This window comes from Lagenorhynchus albirostris, chromosome 12 (assembly GCF_949774975.1).
Source record: "Lagenorhynchus albirostris chromosome 12, mLagAlb1.1, whole genome shotgun sequence".
Taxonomy (NCBI): domain Eukaryota; kingdom Metazoa; phylum Chordata; class Mammalia; order Artiodactyla; family Delphinidae; genus Lagenorhynchus; species Lagenorhynchus albirostris.
The window spans coordinates 1,806,550-1,825,069 of record NC_083106.1 but is presented as its reverse complement, the minus strand read 5'-3'; the positions used below and the strand labels follow the sequence as shown (position 1 = coordinate 1,825,069).

Genomic DNA, 18,520 nt, shown 5'->3' with positions numbered 1-18,520 from the left:
AATAAGGAAACAAGTAAGATCTGGAAAAGAAATTAGAAGTTTTTGCACAAACACAGTACTTATAACTTTGCTTCATAAAAGCCAGTTTATTAGGGCTACTCTTAACATTTCTTTTGAAGTTAAAACATATTTAAAGTAGACGATGATTCAAACAGTTATTTCCGTATTTTCATTAGTTTCCTTTTATTTAAGTTACTTCATGTAAATTATTTGGATTTTTATTTATTAAAAATAATAAATAAGCTGGTGTGATTCCAACCCCAGTTTTCTAACTGGGTTTGGATTTTCTTGTGTGTTTGCTTCCTTGGTTATAGTTTTGAATTAAGATACAATTTACACACGGTGAAATGAGATCTTGAATGTGTACGTTTTGATCAGTAGACTCACGTAACTGTCGGCCCATCAAGACAAAGAACGTTTCTCACCCCAGACCTTCCCCTGCCCCAGGGGCTCTGTTTCTGGCCGCAGTGTATGAGGTGAAGTTAGCCAAGCCATAGATAGCTTTATGTCATTCTGTGTCATAGCCAGTGTAGTGATAATGTTACTTTTATCAGAAGGCTCAAAGTAACGGACCTGAAAAGCAGGAAAAAGAAGGTGTTATCCAGAACTTCAAGAGAACTCTCTCAAAGAAAGAAAAGAAGGAAAAAAAGAAGCGAGAAAAAGAGGCAATGAGGCAGGCGTCTGATCGAGACGATAGACCTTTCCATGGGGATGACACGTAAGTTCATTTTGGAAATATTCCTGGTTCTTTGTGTTCTAAGCCCGGTGTTTTTCGTGCAGCAGACCTCATTAAATTACCAAGTAAAGGCCGAAGAGGGTGCGCCTCAGGTAAGTGCGCTGGGGCTCGTGCTGGGTCCTCGGCGTCGAGGGAAGCCGGTGGGGCTCTGACTGAGCTGCACGCGTCGCTCACAGGGCTGGTCTCGCTGTGCGCGCTCTTCTTAAAGATGCGGACTGATGAACAGTATTGCTGTTCCTGGGTAGACTGGGTGCAGGGTGTTCTTCGTCTCTGCCTGGCCTTTCCTTTCCTTTCTGTTGTTTTGGTCCTTAAGGCAGCAGTGGATTCTTAGACACCTCAGGTCCGCTTAACTCCTGATCAGAGGTTGGCAAGACCAGTGAGAAAAGCTGGTGTTCGCTTTTCAGGTTCAAATGCACCATCAGGTTCACTCCAGCCCCCGCCAGCCCCCCTTCCTTATTCTCGCACAGCAGCCCCATCACAGGTGTCTTTGCCTGTCTGAAGGGACTTGAGCTTCTGACCTCGGAGCTGAGGGAATAAGGGAAACCGCTGTGTTTCCTTGTAACAGAAAGGACACGTGAGCAGAAGCTGGCCTTTCCTCCTCGCTTGGAGTCTCCTGGCCTCAGTGTCACCTTGTCAGTTTTCAGTTCAGTTCATTCTCTTATCGTGGTTTCGCTTAGGCCTCTTCCTTGCCTTAGAGTTGACGGCATAGTGTTCTGTTTACAGCTTATTTTAGAAAGTCAGAGTAGATAGATTTGCCAGAAAGGGAAAAGGAGCTTCTTGTCACGTATGAACCCAAAGAGAGCCGTAGTTTGTTTATGCAACACAAATATATGCGCTTCATATATCTATGTAGAGAGTTTTTAAACAAGTATAATCAGTCTTTTGAAACCAGAACTTTTCACATGACATTTTTCCACTAAAATTATATGTATTTCACGTAAATACACAGTCAAAATATATATATGTTCACAAAAAACATACATGTTAAATAATTTAAATGATTGTGCAGTATTCTATCGTATAGTTTTCCCATAATTCATGAAACCAGCCCTTTTCGTGTATTTGTGGAGAGTTTACAGGGTTTTTTTTGATATTATAAACGATACTCTGGTGAATATCCTTGTTTTTACAATTTTGAGGACTCCTGAATATTTCCTAAGGAAATGCTCTGGAAGAATGGTTCAGAGACCCCTTGGGATGCTTGTGTTGCCAGACAGCCCCTGGAAAGGTCTGCACAGCCCACGGGCCCTCTCGTTTCCATACCCTTAGTACTGCTGAGTGTAACAGAGCAGAGTACGGTCTCTGCAGTATGCGAGACCTTCAATAACTCGAGCTTACTGTATCATTAACAAGGTAGATGTCTCTCTGCACGTTTATTAACCGTTGCTATTCTGCTGCTGCTGCGGTGACCTCTTCAAGTCTTTTTTCCATTTTTTGGTTGATTCTAAGTGTTGTGTGTGTCTTGAGGATATTAACCATTTGTCAGTGAAGGGAGTTTACTTTAGAGTGGAATTTGAGCCCATTGTAGAGTGCATCCAAATGGATTTAGATATTAACCTGTTAGGCAGAGACGCCTGTGGGATGCACATGAACTCTTGACTATAGTATTACATAGTAAGGCTCTACTTAGTGTATTTATACAAGAGAAAGAACTTGTATACATAGATTGTTCATATATGAAAAATACCAAGGAAAAGGAGAGTTTAGAACTTAGGCTACAGTTTATTCTATTTATTTAGTTTATAGGGGGATAAACTATTTGTGTTAAGGAAATGAGCTACTTAAAATGAGTTAAGTTTAACTTATTGATTCGAAGCTTGACTGACTTAATGAAATTATTTTGTGATTTTAAAAATGGCATCCTTAAAGTATATTTATCAAAGTTTAGTCAAGCGTATCAATCTTACCTAAATATTTAGTTTTCAACTCATCATTCTATACAGTTGACTCGTTATAGGAACTTATGGAGCAATTTCCTTTTAAAACTTCCGCTTCAAGAGAGTGAATGGTGGTAAATCTCTTAGTTGTTAAAAAATCAGGCTGTTTGAGTTCTTCAAGATTATTGTAATTTGAAGACAGATTTTTACTAAAGTATGTTCAATCCTTTATTTCTAGTGGTTGGAATGTTGTATCCCTCATTTAGTCTATTTTAAGATAACCGTGGTAGAAAGAACTGAAATGTATAATTTATACATTCTAGCTTTATTAATGAATACTCAATAATTAAGTTCTGTAAACTCACTATAAAATTTTAATTATAAATTTCTGCTTGGTTCAGTATTTCAGCTGGTATTGAGAGGAAGTGTATTCTCTATCCCTAGTGATTAACACGTGGTGAATGGTACGCGGCAGAACTGTGTAGGCTAGTAACGTCTGCCATTTTGAGTTTTGTATGATTTCAGTATAATTGTTTCTGATATAAAATTAAAAAAATCTTGTTATTGCCTTTTTCTCCTTACAGCGAAAATTCTCGACTGGCTGCTGAGGTTTACAAAGACATGCCTGAAACTAGCTTTACCCGAACGATTTCTAATCCCGAGGTGGTTATGAAACGACGGAGACAACAAAAACTGGAAAAGAGAATGCAGGAATTTCGGAGCTCAGATGGGCGGCCTGATTCAGGTGCAGACTTTGAATTGTTTTTCTGTTACATTTGTTGTAAAGTCTATTAATTTCATAATCCTTTTTATATATGCATGAGGCCCTGAATAAGTGAAGTTAATGGGCGATGTGACCTGTTCATAGCAAGCGTGTGCCATGTGTGTCTGGTACAAAGTCAGTTTTGCCTTCAATACGTTTAGTTACGTATTTATCCCCAGTATGGCTTTTTTTTTTTTTAATTCTGGAAAATGTCAAGTATATACAAAAGAATAGAGATATAATGAACTTCCCATGTGTTTATTACCAAGCAAGCTTCCATAATTAACACGTTTCATCTCTGCTTCTACATATATTGCTTTCATTCCCAGACTGTGTTATTTTTGAATCAAATCCCAACTTTCTCATTATCTCATCCATAAATATTTTGATACATTTTCCTGAAAGGTAACAATTCTAAAAAAGCAAAAACAAAAGTAAAGCAAACCATAGTACCACTATCACATAGAAAAGAATTGACAGTAATTCCTTAAAAATCATCAGGTACCTAGTCATTGTTCAGATTTTCCTGATTTGCCTCAGATAATTCCTTTAGTTGAGTCAGGATACAAATAAAACCTAAATGTTGCATTTGCAATTGGTTAATTTGTCTTTTATGCCTTTCATTCTAAAATCCCCTCTCCTCCCTTGTATCTTAACCTCTCAGTTTGCTTATTTGTTGGTTTGTTTTAAAACCCTGGGTTGAATGTCTTGTAGGTTTTGCTGACGGCATCTTGTTGTGCGGTTTACCGCTGTTTTCCTCTTGTTTTCCTTGATTAGCTACAGGTACAGGGTTAGGGTTTTTGGTGGTAGGCGGTGGGACAGGAATATTCACCTTAGTGTCATCCCCAGGTGAGCAGTGGTTTGTAAAATTTTAGTAAGCTCATGGATGTAAAGCTTCTCGATGTTGGTCCATCTTTTGCGGTGATTGTCGTCGGGTTCTCGAATGGTGGCTTCGAGCCAGCGGGGCTGTCTCCCAGCTGGCGCCCGGGTCTGTGACATGGCCAGTGATCTCGAGAGCTTCCCTGGGGGACAGGATGTCTGCTCACCTCGTGCTTTCCTGCCCCCGCCTAGGAGCCGGCTCTTCCTCGGAGGAATCCTGTTCCTTTTGCTGGGATAAGTGTCTGGTTGCTAGGAGCGCTCTCTGTTACTGGTTATTTGCTTCTAAGCCTGTTTAGTGGACAGAGCTTAGGAAATACGTGTTTTTTTACTACTTGGATTTTAGAAAATCTGGGTGTCTTTTCTCTAAAGGTAAAATTCTTCCCTCCTAAGAACAATAGAATAATGATTAACAACATAATTATATTAATCAGGTATAATACCAAAATCAAAATAGGGCTATTATTAATACCAATATGATACTGAAAACATTTTATTTAAGCCTCTTGTGAAATCTGTGCTGTGTTTGAAATCGCATATTCGATTCCTGTGTATGTGATTATATACCCACATGGATTTATACTTAGGTTTGTTTTATTTTACTTTTGACTTTGAAGGTTTGCTTCTTTAAAATTTAGTGTTGTTTAACAGTTTCTAAGTCAAATCTGCAAAGAAGGTACGTTTAGAGAAGTCCAGCTTTTTTGTCCCTGTGGACCCCTTGAATCAAAGGCAACATCCTGTACACATGTCCCACCGTGATGTTTCCTGGAGATCACCCTGTATTTCTGAGGGAAATAAAGGTTAAAACGAGAAGTTAAAACACATGACTACTCTGAGCTATAAATTGGTTTTGTGTATTTTTAGCTATTTGATATAAAACTTTTATTTGTAATTAACCTGTAATTATCCTCAGCAAGGAAAGTGGTTTTACTTGTTAAAAAATAATAGCATAATCATTTGTTTCAAAAACAATCCTTGTATTAGAAGGCTGTATCGTCGATCCAGCCTTTCCTAAGAATGTCTGACCTGGTAAGTCATCGCCTCTGCGGCTCTGTTGTAGCGCTGCGCTCCTGCTAGCTCACGCACGAGTTTTAAGGTCTGAGTGCTGGGACTGGCGGCTTTTCTCTGGAGCCGGGTTTATAGCAGTTTTGGTTGGGAAGGTTGCTTAATTGTGGGCCCATTCCCTCGGCTCCAAGGCTGAGTCAAAGGGTGTTAGTCCCTATCCAGACCCTCTTATTATCCGATATGTTTATGTGGCAGCAGGTGGGATCTGTCAGGGGAAGCTGTGCTCACACTCGCGTCACACTCGTGGAGCAGCGTTAGTCGCTATTGTATTAGTGGGCTCTCTTACCTTACCTGCATCCACGAGGTGGTCTGTGGGCCATGGTTCTGAAATGCATGGTTGCTTGATTCTGCCCACTTGACAGAAATTGCTGGTGACCCCATTTCTTGTGAGCTTGCCCAGAGCTTTGTGTTAGGGGGGCGTGTCAGACAGCACCAGCCAAGGTGGGAGCCGGCCCTGAGACCTGGTTGTCTCTCCAGCATCACGGGTTTGCTTTGACCCTTAGTGCCTGTATGAACTGAGTCTCAATTATATGTTTCATGGGAATTATGGTATCGGTGATTCAAAAAAACTAGGACACTGAGAGACTTATTAGTTCTATAAATAATTTGATAGATGGCTTTTGAGACCTAAATGATTATCTGTTGGTATATATTCTGTCTTGTTCAATCAGGAATTGAAAAAGACAAGAAAAAGAAAGTAAGGAGAAAGGAGGGAGAAACTACAAAGGTGAGGAAGGAGAAATGTAGTAAAAGTTTTAGGAAGGACGAGAGGAATGCTCAGAGGTACCTGCCACGTGCTGACCACGCTTCCGACCACGGGAAGGAGTCTGGCATCCTTATGGAAGTAACTTCCTCAGTGACCCCTTGAGGAATATTCAAGTATAGGCTCAGGGGTATGTGAGTCAGACTAAGGAGAGCTGGCTTAGAGTGTCAGTTTTTATAAGTAACTTAACAAAATCTTTTTATAAAAAGTATGTCTTTAATGTGGGTCAGGATGCAACATTATATATGTTGTTAAGATAAAGCAGGAAGCTTTTTTTTTCTTTTTTTTTTTTTTGCGGAGCGCGGGCCTCTCACTGTTGTGGCCTCTCCTGTTGCGGAGCACAGGCTCCAGACGCGCAGGCTCAGCGGCCATGGCTCACGGGCCCAGCCGCTCCGTGGCATGTGGGATCCTCCCGGACCGGGGCACGAACCCGTGTCCCCTGCATCGGCAGGCGGACTCCCAACCACTGCGCCACCAGGGAAGCCCTAAGCAGGAAGCTTTTTGCAGGTAACTTCAGCCTGTGTCCCCAGAGATCCATATGTATTTTCCTGTGCCATTGGGGGTCCTTTGATGGAAATATTTGGTATGATCTGTTAATAAACTGCTGAAAGAGTTTTAAGCTAGGGATTGAGAACGCTTTCAGTTAGCCCAGGCCTCCAATCTGGAGCGGTTACTCTGAGAGCAGAATCTAGGGTTGATTTGAGGGAATTGTGGTCAGAAGCAGGTGTCCCCCTTCAAAGGCTCGTGTGGCCCCGGAAGGACCGAGTCTCTGAGCTCAGTCGGGGACAGTGGTCATGAAGAGAGAAAAGCGGGAGCAATGTTAAGAGAGAATGATCGGGAAGCAGGGCCAGCCTGAGTTTTCTGAGGAGAGGAGGCCTTCCGGATGCCGCCCTGCCTTGAGCAGGATGGATGTGGGTCTGGATGAAGGAGCCTCCGGAGGGGAAGACGGGCTTCGTCTGTGTGTCTTGGGAGGGGCCGGCGTGGTGTGGGGGGTGGGGGGTGCCTTTAGGCTGCCAGCTCGGCGGCTGAGTGCTAGTCAGCGGTGCCAGGTGGAGAGAAAGGTTCGGGAGCAAGCTGTTGTTGGGATGCAGCATCATGGGCATGGAAGAGATTTGGTGGAGGTAGGAAGTATACCGGTAATACGCGGCCGTTGTTGAGAAGTAGGCCAAGAAGACAGGAACAAAACCTCCAGAGAATTAGGAGAAGAAACAGCAAAACACCCACTGGAGTAGAGCTTGTCTGTTACAGGGATGGTTGGGTGGAAGGAACATTTTTCTGTACAAGCTCCTAGGAAACCCTAAAAAACTGGATACTGTCGGCAGAATAGCTGTTTGTGGTTAATATTAATGCAGTCAAATATAGTAAGTTCAAGTGTTCTGTTGGTTTTTAATAAACAACTTAGAAAACTGTATCCTTATAACCTACTGAGGCTGTTAGCTTAGCGCTTAGGTTGGTGAAGAATGTTGTCTCGGGTGGGTAAGGTTCCCTGAGAGTAACAGCCAAGTCTGTAATTTTCCTGTCTTGTTCGCCCGAGCGTTGGTTCCCCAAGTTCTGATGACGTACTTAAAGAGATCTGACTCACTTCACAGTGGATCAGAAGTCATAACTTGTAACAAGCCTTGGCCCCAGAGCTCATAAAGTATTTTTAACACTCAGACGTATTTACTTTCTTGATGTCTTCCAAGTATAATTGACCTCAGAATGCCCTTGGGAGTCAGCCCTTCTGCCTCAGTTTTCTTGTGGACAGCAGTCTTGGAGCTGTGGAGTGCTAGGACACGGACTCTGGAGCTGGGTTCCGGTAGGGACCCTTGTGTTCCGTGGGCCACGCTTTCTTCATCTTCTGAATAGGGGAATCATCCTCCCTTAATTTTAGAACTGAAATGTATATTTATACAAACAGATTTTAGTCGATGGTAGAATTTTAAAATGTTAGCTTTTCTTCTATCTCCCCTTCCCTAGGAAATTGGGAGGTATGTATTTCTGTTGTGATGATACTATGGTATTATGCTTTTAAACTAAAAACCTCTTAAATTAGACTGTATCCAGTCAGTTACTTATTAATCTGTCCATGGATGTCGGTGGAGTTTAGGTCCTCTCTACTGTTGTGCTATTGTCAGTTCCTCCCTTTATGTCTGCTAGTATTTGCTTTATACAGTTAGGTGCTCATGTATAGGGTGCATATATATGAACTGAGTGTTCTTGTATTTATCCCTTTATCATTATATAATGCCCGTCTTTGTCTTTTGTTATAGACTTTGCTCCAAAGTCTGTTTTGTCTGATAGGAGTATTGCCACCCCCATTTTCTTGTCGTTTCTGCTTGCATGAAATAAATATCTTTTTCTTTCCCCTCGCTTTCAGTCTGTATGGGTCATTAGCTCTGAAGTAAGTTTCTCGTAAGCAGCGCATAGGTGCTTCTGGTTTTTTATCCAATCAGCCATCCTGGTTTTTGACTGCAGCATTTAGTCCATTGACATTTGAAGTGATTATTGATAGCTATGTACTCACTGCCATTTTAGGACTTGTTTTCTGCTAGTTTTTGTACTTCTCTGTTCATGTCTTCTTTCTGTTTCTTCCCTTGTATTTTGATGATTTTTTTTAGTGGTACTCTGTTTTTTTGTTTCTAGTTTTTGTGTGTTTATTGTAGGTTTTTGATTTGTGGGTGCCATGGGTTTCATATATGTTGATCTGTATCTACTTGTGGTAAACTAGTAGTCATTTAAGTGCAAACACATTGTAAAAGGTCTGCATTTTTTACTTCCCTCCCCTACACTTCGTGTTTCTGATGTCATATTTTATGTCTTCATGTTGTTGTCTTGTTTGTTTTCTCCCCCTGATTTCGACCCTGCAATCAGGTTACAAGCTGTTCGGAGCCTAGGACGATGACCAGCTCATGCTGTGTCCTCAGCGTTGGGACGGGCGGTGTAGGGGGACCTTATAATCCCTGTGAGTTTGTAGATAGCCTGACCCCTGGCCTGTGTCAGCAGGTCCACGTTCTAATACCAGCCTGGGCTTGCTGGTTCTTCTTTTTTTTTTTTTTTTTAACATCTTTATTGGAGTATAACTGCTTTACGATGGTGTGTTAGTTTCTGCTTCATAACAAAGTGAATCAGTTATATATATACATATGTTCCCACCTCTCCTCCCTCTTGCGTCTCCCTCCCCCCCCCCACCCCACCCCTCCAGGCGGTCACAGAGCACCGAGCTGATCTCCCTGTGCCGTGCGGCTGCTTCCCGCTAGCTGTCTGCCTTACGTTCGGTAGTGTGTGTATATGTCCGTGCCGCTCTCTCGCTTCGTCCCAGCTTACCCTCCGCCTCCCCGTGTCACTGCTGATTATCCCTAAAAGACCAGTGTTGCGTTATTGTGGCCAAGTTGTCGCGATGCAGCGTCTGCCAGACTCGCTGAGAGAGAGGGTGTGGGAGGCGCTCAGCGGCCAGAGTAACTGCGGCCGAACCCAGAAGAGGCAAAAAGGAGTCAGAGTTAGAATTTGCTTCACGAGGCCCACAGATGTTTGATGTAGCTCTCTAACGTAGAGGTGAGCAAAGGAAGTCGGGAAGCCTCCCCGAGGTCCCACGTAGCATGGGGATGTGGCACCTTGCCTGAGTTGCCTACCTGCCCCCAGTAGTCTTTCAGCTAGGCTTAAGATTTTAGGGCTTAAAAATCTTAGATCATAAGTAAAAAGCAAATTATGACACCAAAAACGTCAGTAACATAGCATATGTAGGATCGCATTAAAAAGAAATGTACAGACAAAAAGAAAAGCTAAGGATCCAGATTGCTCTGCTCTAGTTGACTTCTTTTCCTCCCGAACGAGTTCACAGCTAGAAATGACATTCTGGTTTGCAGCACCTGGAAATGTAGATAGAGCCCAGTGCTTTGGTGACAGGTTCCTTATGAAACGTCTTTGGACTCCAGCACCTGAAGTATCCTGATTTCTGGTTCACTTTTTTAAAAAACTGAGTTATTTAGTGGGATTAATATTGTTTGGGGTTTTTAAGTTTCAGATTGTTGGTCAGGAAGTAGCGGAAGTGGGGAAAGCAGATGTCTACCGCTGTGTAGGTAAGGAAGTGAGAAGGCAGTCAAAGCAAGAGCAGCACTTGGAAGAAACCCCGGGGTTTCTTCCCTTTCTGTCCTTTCCCCACAGTGGAAATCAGTTCGTCATTATAAAAACTGCACGGGCTTGAAGGGAGGAAACAGCCTAGTCACACAGAATTACTCGCCCTGTCTAGCACAGGATCACTGGGTCGGCATGTCCCTGCCAGTGTGTGTCACCTACCAGGAAGTGGGGATAGAATTCGTATACAGATCTCTGGTATTGGAATAAAAGTTGTGATCAAAGATGTCACAATGTTTTTTGCAGGTGGAACATTGAGAATTTATGCAGATAGTTTAAAACCAAATATCCCCTACAAGACGATCCTGCTGTCTACCACAGACCCTGCAGACTTCGCTGTGGCTGAAGCTCTAGAGAAGTACGGTCTGGAGGAAGAGAACCCTAAGGATTATTGCGTCGCCCGCGTGAGTACCCGCCACGCCCGTACTTCCCCACGTTACACGTGCTAGAACTTTGCATTTGAATGGAAAGATATTCTTTAAGTGAAGTTAAACTTAGGCTGAATTTCTCCACACTGTATCACTTAGAATCTGGTAAAACGAAACCACGTGTAAATATATATAAGAAACAACATTCTCCTTTCCATTACAAAAGTAATCTGTGTTCCTGCTGTAAACTAAGAAAAGTATAAAAAGGCAAATGGAAGAAAATCCTCTAGTTCTAATACCAAAGGATAAGCGCTATTAACATTTTGATGTATATATCCTTCCAGTTTTTATTTTGCATATCTATAGGTAACAGTTTTATTTTAGTAAAATCTGCTTTAATGATTTTTTTCTTAGGGTTTTTACTAAGATGTATCGTAACGACCCAACTTTAAATAAATCTTGGTTTGCTGTTCATCATCAACCGACATTTGGCTGATAGGTTTAGTAGTCATCCGTAATTTCTTGGAGATAAAGGGTGTATCTTTGACCCTAGTACTCAAGAAATACAGTGAAATTTTATGCCTCAGAGTTGAACTGGTGACGCTAAGTAAAATCAAGCAGATTTTCTCTTCTAAGACAGACTTTTTGGAAAATTATCAACCTTTAAGTCAGTCACAAGTATATAATAACTTCTTTATACCCATTATTTCTCTGTCAAAATCTCTTTGGAAGTAGATTTTTTTAAGAAGATATCCTCCTTTCTCTCATCTTAGCAACTGATTATTAAATAATGGAAGTGTGGTTACTTGTTTTAGTTCTTGCCCTCGCCAAGATGATTGAGAAATAATTAAAGTACAAGGTATTACATGTATTTAAAGTTTATAACACCATCGGTTTGGGCCTGCAGCACAGTGAACGTTTCCTTCACCTTCAGGAGTTTCCTGATGCCTCTTTGTATTTTTGTGTTTCATTGTATGGACATGTCACACTTTGTTCATCCATTCACCCGTTAGAATTTGCGTTGTTTCCAGTTTTCAGTTTTGGGCTCTTACGGTAAAACTGCTGTGAGCATACATGTGCAGGTCTTCTCATAGAAGTGCTTTTTTTCTTGAGTAAATACTCAAGTGAACGGCTCCGTAGGAGGCATATGTGTAACTGTTAAAGAAACTCTTTCCCACCTGAGTATACCATTTGCATCCCCACAGTCATATATGAGATGCCGTGGCTCTGCCCCTCGCCCATGCTTGGTTTGGTCAATCATTTAAACTATTAGGCATTCTGATGGGTGTAGTTGTATCTCATTGTGGAGGAAACTTGAGTTTCCCTGATTATCTGTATACGTGTCAAGTCCTGTGTATGACACATGTACTGTGAATATTTTTTTCCCAGTCTGTGGCTTGGCTTGTCTTTTCATTTTTAAGATGGTATCTTTCCGTGAGGAACAATTTATTATTTTGTTGAAGTCCAGCTTGTTAACTTCTTAGTGCTCTGTACTTTCTGTATGAGAATTCGCTTCCTCCAAGGCTGCAGACACTTGTACCTATATTTTATTTTAGAAGTTTCATAGTTTTAGGTCTTACATTTGGGTCTGTGTGTTCCATTTCAAGGTGACATTTGCGTATGGTGTGAGATTAGGGGCGATACTCATTTTCTTCTGTACAGATACAGAAAAAAAGACTTTATTTTCTCCCACTGAGTGCATTGGCACCTTGTTGAAAATCAGTTGGCCATATATGTTTGGTTCTATTTCTGGAATCTTCTGTTTCATTTGTATATCTTATATCTTTTCACCAACACCAAACTGTTTTGATTACTGTGGATTTATGGTGAGTCTTGAAATCATATAAAGTCCCAATTTTGCTTTCTCCTTTGGCTTTTAAAAATTGCTTTGGTTATTCTAGGTTATTTGCATTTACAAATAAATTTTAGAATCAACTTATCAATTTCGACATAAAACCTGCTGGAGTTGTGACTGGGTTTGCATTAACTCTGTAGATGAATCCGAATGCTAACAGTGTTCAGTTTTCCAGGCTGTGGACAGAGTGAGTGGTCTTCTGTAAGCTCTCAGCAGTGGTTTCTAGTGTTACTTCAGAGAGAATTAAATAAAAGGCCTTGCTTGAGTTTTATGGCTTTTTTCTTTTTGCTGAAAAGCTGAGACTTTATATTCGGTTGGAAAAACCATTTGGTAGATGTGTAATTTTATGAATAAAGTTCAATTTTCATCTGAAAATAGATGAGAAAACAGGTGTTTTGATTCCACTGAGATGACAATAAAGGATAAAGCCCTGTGGGAGTGCACGAGAACAAAGAGAGTGAGCGAAGGGCCAGCAGAGCAGTTGTAGATGAGAGTCTGAAGAAGCGGGTGGGTTAGTATCTAAGTTGCTGGACCTGCAGAGGGGGCAGCCGAGGGGGAGCGCGCCGCTGCCTGTCCCCCAGCCCCTAGCGGACTCCGGCATGAGGGGCTCTGGCATGTTCTGAGGCGGCATTGAAAATTGGGCTGAAAACAAATGGGGTGGAAAGTTTTTATAAGCAGTAGTAGCCTCCAGCAGACTGCCTTCCCATCCAGCTGCTGCGCCGTCTCTCCATCCGAAGGCCAGAGTAAAACCGCTGGGGGAGGAGGCCTTGGCTTTGGGGGTGACTGGCATAGCAGGGTCTTTACCACAAGCAGGAGGATGGAGGGGAAGGCTGTACCCAGAAGATTGAAGGATTCCTCCCGGAAGGCACTTTCTGGTCAGAGAAGAAAGATCTGTATGGAAACTGACCTTTGGACGTCTGGTCCAGCAGCCGTCCTCGCCGTTACCGTCAGCTTTCCTGTGACTCGTTGTCAGTGTGAGTGGACGGCCCAGACTCAGTAGACATTTGCAAATGCCTTTAAAATGAAAGACAGACCAACACAGACAGACACAAGAGACAAAGCAGATGGAGTGTGGGAGAGCTAAGAGACTCGGCGGACGGTGCATCCGGAGCACAGAGAGGAGAAGCGTGCGGGGGCTCCTAGGGATTGAAAAGCCCAGGTAAATGAGGGGTGGGGGCAGAATGTCAGTGGAGGGATGAAAGAGCAAGTGGAGGAAATCTGCCGGAGGACAAAAAGAGAGGGGCTCGGGAATTTAGATGATCGGTGCAGAGTATCTTAACATTTAGCCCAAGGAGGACCAGGTAGAAAAAGCAACAGGAAATGGAGAGATAGACGTTACCAAAGAAGCAATGCTAGACCATCTCCCAGGACTGAAGGATTTGAGTCTTTAGGTTGAAAAGGCCCGCTAACTAATGGGACAGTTGCTTTGAAAAAGGCCCAAACCGGGGTGTAGTGAAAGTGCAGGAAACTAGAGAAAAAGAGAGGGTAATGATCGCAAAGAAGCAGGTTCAGGGCTTGTATAAAGGGTTGGGGGGCACAGTTGCAGCAGTCACTTCAGCAGTAGCCGTGGACTCTGGAATTCAGGGAAGCGGTGCTTCCTGATGCAGAGGGAACCGACTTCTAGCCACACCCTCGGTCAGGCGCCGGGCGGCTGGAATAAAGACGTTTTAAGACACACACGGCAAAAATCTACCAGCCACGCAGCCTCTCTCAGTAAGGTGCTGGAGGACGTTCTCCAGCAGAATCGTGGTGTAGGCCAAGAAAGGGAAAAACAGGGTGTCGCAGAACGGGCTCTAGCACAGCAGAAGGGAGTCCCCAGCGACGGGGAAGGAGCGTCTGGGGGTCGCTGTGTAGCCGTCCTCTGCGGCACCTGTTTCAGAGTGGAGGTGATGTCTGAGCTGGAAAATATTCTTTAGAAGTACGGTGGTAAATATTAGTTTTAACGTCAAAATAAACAAATAGTAAATTCCTGAGTGTATTTCTGTAAAAACTTTTTTCCCGTGTTGTGTGTTACAGCAGTAAACTAAATACTCATCACTTAAGGAATACTTTGAATACCTTGTCATTATGAAACATTTTGAGTTAGACCAATACCAGTTGACTTAGACGTATTTACATTTTATACAATACCCTATTTTTGGAAAAACAGTCACCATACAATAAAACCAAACAACAAAATTCTGTGTGTATGTATACGTGCGCACCAAGAAAGGTACATGCATAGGAAGAATACACACCAGCTTAACTACCTACATGAGGGGAGGGAGAGGAACAGGAGACTTCAAAATGTTACATGTGATCAAGCCATGCACCTTCCTATGTAAAAAAAAAAAAAAAAAAAGCATAATTATAGAAAGCATGATCAGGAAAATACACTTATTGTCTCACAGATTTTTTTCCCCTCCTCCTTATGCTTTTCTGTATTTGAGTTTTTTGCGTTGAGCCTGTGTTATGTAGAATCAGAAGGAAGGACAGCAGAGCTCATTTCACTGTGGGGTGGAGGAAGGTAGATGGATGCTCGTGAGTATTTGCTTTTTGCTGCGCCTTTTCTTTCTTTTGGTCTTATTAGAAAGAGACTGAAAACCCGCCTTACTTTGGGGAGGGAGGGGCTGGGAGGGCGAGGTTGGGAGGATAGGTCATCGGGATAATCACGCATTCTCTCCAAAGGGAAAGAACCTGAGATTCAGGCCACGCTGGGCGTTTTCCTCCTGCAGGTGAGTTTGAGACAGGGGGACCCTGTTGTCATGATGGCTTCGTTGCTTTCCTGCTTGGGAGAAATAGCAGGATGGAGCAAGCATTAGTGTATGTATGGAAAATATATTTACACCTAAAGAATGATTGTGTCCATGGATTAATGGTAGATTTTGATACACGTTCCTCATAGTTTTGGTTAATAACTGCTGTAAAAAGTGTTCTTAGGGTAAAACCAGTAAGACAGCGGTATAAATAGGGTCTGCATTGCTAAACAGAGGGCTGACCCTTCTCCAGCTGGGTCCCTGTCAGGCTGTGAGCCCAAGGGCAGGAGCTTAGCTACCACTGCCGAACACTTGGGATTGCTCAAGCGTTCGCCAGGGCAATGTTAACTTTTAAGTGTATATAAATCTATTAAATAATTCTCAGTTCCATAAGGGTGCATTTGATAGGATATGTGGTAGTGAACTTTATAACATTTTTTTCCTTTCTTTAATTTCTGCCGTGTTTTTACTGATGAAAAGCAGAAAGTGAAAGAACACCTTAACCAGGGCATGAAGTTATTGGGCTTTTACTGACGGTCCCTTTTGAGATCACTTGATGATTTCTTTTGAGGGTCGCCTAGTTTTGGTTTTTATTCCTCTCTGTTCTTGCGCATTTTCTTTCGCAAGCTTCAGGAGGATAGATTAGGAGTTGATTATTGTTTTAGCCTTGAGATGGAAGTCCTTTGTCTCCTTGCCGTCTCATCCATCATGTAGTATGTAGCCCTTTCATATTCATTCATTCATCTGTTACACCTATTCAGTGAATTAGTCAGTAAACATGTAGGTCCCTCTTATTTGTTAGACACTGTGCTGGGATGCAGGAATAAGAGCTGCCTTCAAGAGGTGACAGTACAGGGAGACAGAGAGCCCGAGAAAGAAATGCAGGCAAGGAGCTCGAAATTAGAACGGAGGTCAGAGCAGGCTCCCTGGAGGAGTTGTACTTGGGCTGGGAGGTGAGAGGGCATGCTAGCTGGACCCGAAAGCTGGGGACGGGCCTTTGAGGCACAAGGGATCGTGGAAGCATGAGGTTTCGTGGCCCAGTCGAGAATTCGGAGAAGTTCTGTGTGACTGGATCTATGAGGATACGTGACAAAGACTGCGACTTAAAGAGATGAGTGAGGGTCAGGTCCTGAAGCAGTGTGTGTGCCAAGCCCACTGTACTACATGTAATACAAGACGCTGTGAGGAAAGGTTGGTTACTTTAGCATAAGGGTGTGTTGTAATAAACTTGTCTTTTTGGGGTAATTTGCAGCAGTGCGGAGCAGAGTTTTACAGTTCTGTGGAAGTCTAACCCATCTGGTCTATGCACACGATGATCTAATTGGGAGTGAGGTCTGTTAGGGTGACGTTATTACAGGAACTCCAGGCTGAAAATAATTCTCAGGTGCCAGTGCCTGGCTTCTCCTGTTTTCTGTAACCGTGTTTTGGTTGGTGCGAGCGGTGGGGCAGAAGTCAGCGGGGGGTCGGAGACAGAGCCCTGCGGCCGCTGGTTCTGTTCTCTGTGTTACAGAGGGTTTTCTCGAATGATTGAGAAAAGTCGTTTGCTGTAAAAACATAGAATAAAGAGTAACCCAGTGTTACAGATTTTTGAGTGTGGTGAATGCAGTATCTTAAAGCATTTGTTGAATGAACGGCCCAGTAATACGTCTAAATGATCTGATTAAAATTTAATCATAAAAACGAATTTCCTACAAGAAAAAGAAAGCTAATCTCTTGTGTGGTTATGTGATGGTTACACCCTGAAAGGTTACCTGTTAGATGAAACTCCACACTAAAACGTTTGGTTATGAAAGCTGGGTCCTGCAGTCCCCTTTCCCGAAGGCACTACGCACAGGTTGACTGTCGCGTGCAGTCTTTCCAAAAGAGAGTTTGTCAGAAAGCAGACTCAGGCTAGTATGGGCCGGGGAGCCGGGCGCAGCGCAGAGAAGCAGGTGAAGGAAGACGGTCCGGCTGGCTGGCCAGGCTTTCAATTGGAAACTATTTTCCGTCACTTCTGTCAGTGTTTTTGAGAATTGTTCATTGTGTTTGACCAATTCAGTGCTATCTACAGTGACTTTTTTATTTCCTCAAAAACAATACATTCTTTCTTTTACATACCTGCTAATTCACGTTTTGGGTGTAGTCACAGCTCATTGTTCTTCCCTCCCAGGTGGTGCTTCCTCCTGGGGCCCAGCATTCTGATGAGAAAGCTGCTGAAGAAATCATCCTTGATGACGACGAGTGTCCTCTACAGATCTTCAGGGAGTGGCCGAATGACCGAGGTGAAGAGTAATCCTATTTGTCCAAGACTTACCTCTGTGATGCGTTACACTCCGACTTGAAATATTAGTCGTTTAACTTACTGGAAGGTGTAGGAAGGTGCGCGTGGCAGTCTTTTGAGGGCTGTTTGCTGTGCAGGTTTCTGCCCCCTTCTTGGACTTGCTGGGTGGTTCCTAGGGGGTCCCCGCATCCTGAGGGCCGCTCTCTGCTGGTGGGTCTAGTGGGAGACCTGGCACAGACCGTTTTGTGGCAGCAGGAGTACCGTGTCCTGAAGAAGCTGGACTTCAGCCCCGTGTCAGGACGTGGGAGGTGGGTGTCTGTCAGCAGCGGGATCCTTTCCCTGCCGACCAGATGGACGGGTGATGTTTGGACAGATTTGTTGTGATAGGGAAAATAGCCTTCAACCCTAAATACCGTCTAGTAATTTAGTCATTTCATATAATGAATCCAGACTTTTCACTATCGAAACGATTTCTCCTAATTACGTCAAAGCAGTGAGGGTTTAAAGGTATGTTTTTTATGAAATAGAGTTTTCTTGCTTTCAGATACACATCTTAAGCTACCTGTCGCTCTGTGGAGGGCCTTTGCATTAATAAAGACATAAAAACTGACTGCCAGTCACATTTGAGTGTAGACCGCGAGTTTTAAACATACACTTGCTTAGTACCTTTTCTCGACAGTATAAAGCTAAACTTTATTAAAGTCAGATTGCTTTGAATTCTGAGTTAATTCAGTTGAATTAAATAAGATCAGGTTAACTAAGAATGTATGTGTATTTGTGTGCGCATGTGTTATTACATGTGTGTATGAGTGTATTTATTGATCATAGGGTTCTTTACCAATAGAAACATTCATTTATTCTGAAACTGGAGTGTTGTCTTTCATGCATGTGATGTGCTTGGGAGGGGGTTAATTTAAAATAATTTTTGGAAATTGCTTGCTAGAGTTTTCAAGAACATGTCAAGAGAGTAGCATTTCCTCTGTTGAGGGAAAGTGTAAATTGGGTAAAGCTTTTGCTTAATTATTCCCTGGGAGATGTTATTAAATTACATTTTCTTGATAAATCTTTGAACAGTTGATTGCCAGTCAGCTGGCCGTCTACACTCACTT

At 42.8% G+C, this 18,520-nt stretch overlaps 1 protein-coding gene across 10 annotated transcripts in view; it reads left to right on the top strand.

The window, feature by feature from the left end:
• AFDN (afadin, adherens junction formation factor) overlaps nucleotides 1-18,520 on the top strand; it is a 138,535-nt gene that overhangs the window by 44,728 nt on the left and 75,287 nt on the right. For 8 of the 10 annotated variants that reach the window (XM_060168317.1, XM_060168316.1, XM_060168309.1 and 5 more), the window contains exons 4-7: nucleotides 555-718; nucleotides 3,198-3,358; nucleotides 10,440-10,597; nucleotides 17,301-17,412. In XM_060168317.1, coding sequence (XP_060024300.1) covers nucleotides 555-718; nucleotides 3,198-3,358; nucleotides 10,440-10,597; nucleotides 17,301-17,412 — 595 coding nt within the window. The remainder of the gene's footprint in view (nucleotides 1-554; nucleotides 719-3,197; nucleotides 3,359-10,439; nucleotides 10,598-17,300; nucleotides 17,413-18,520) is intronic. The other 2 variants (XM_060168315.1, XM_060168310.1) reach the window with 1 other exon arrangement.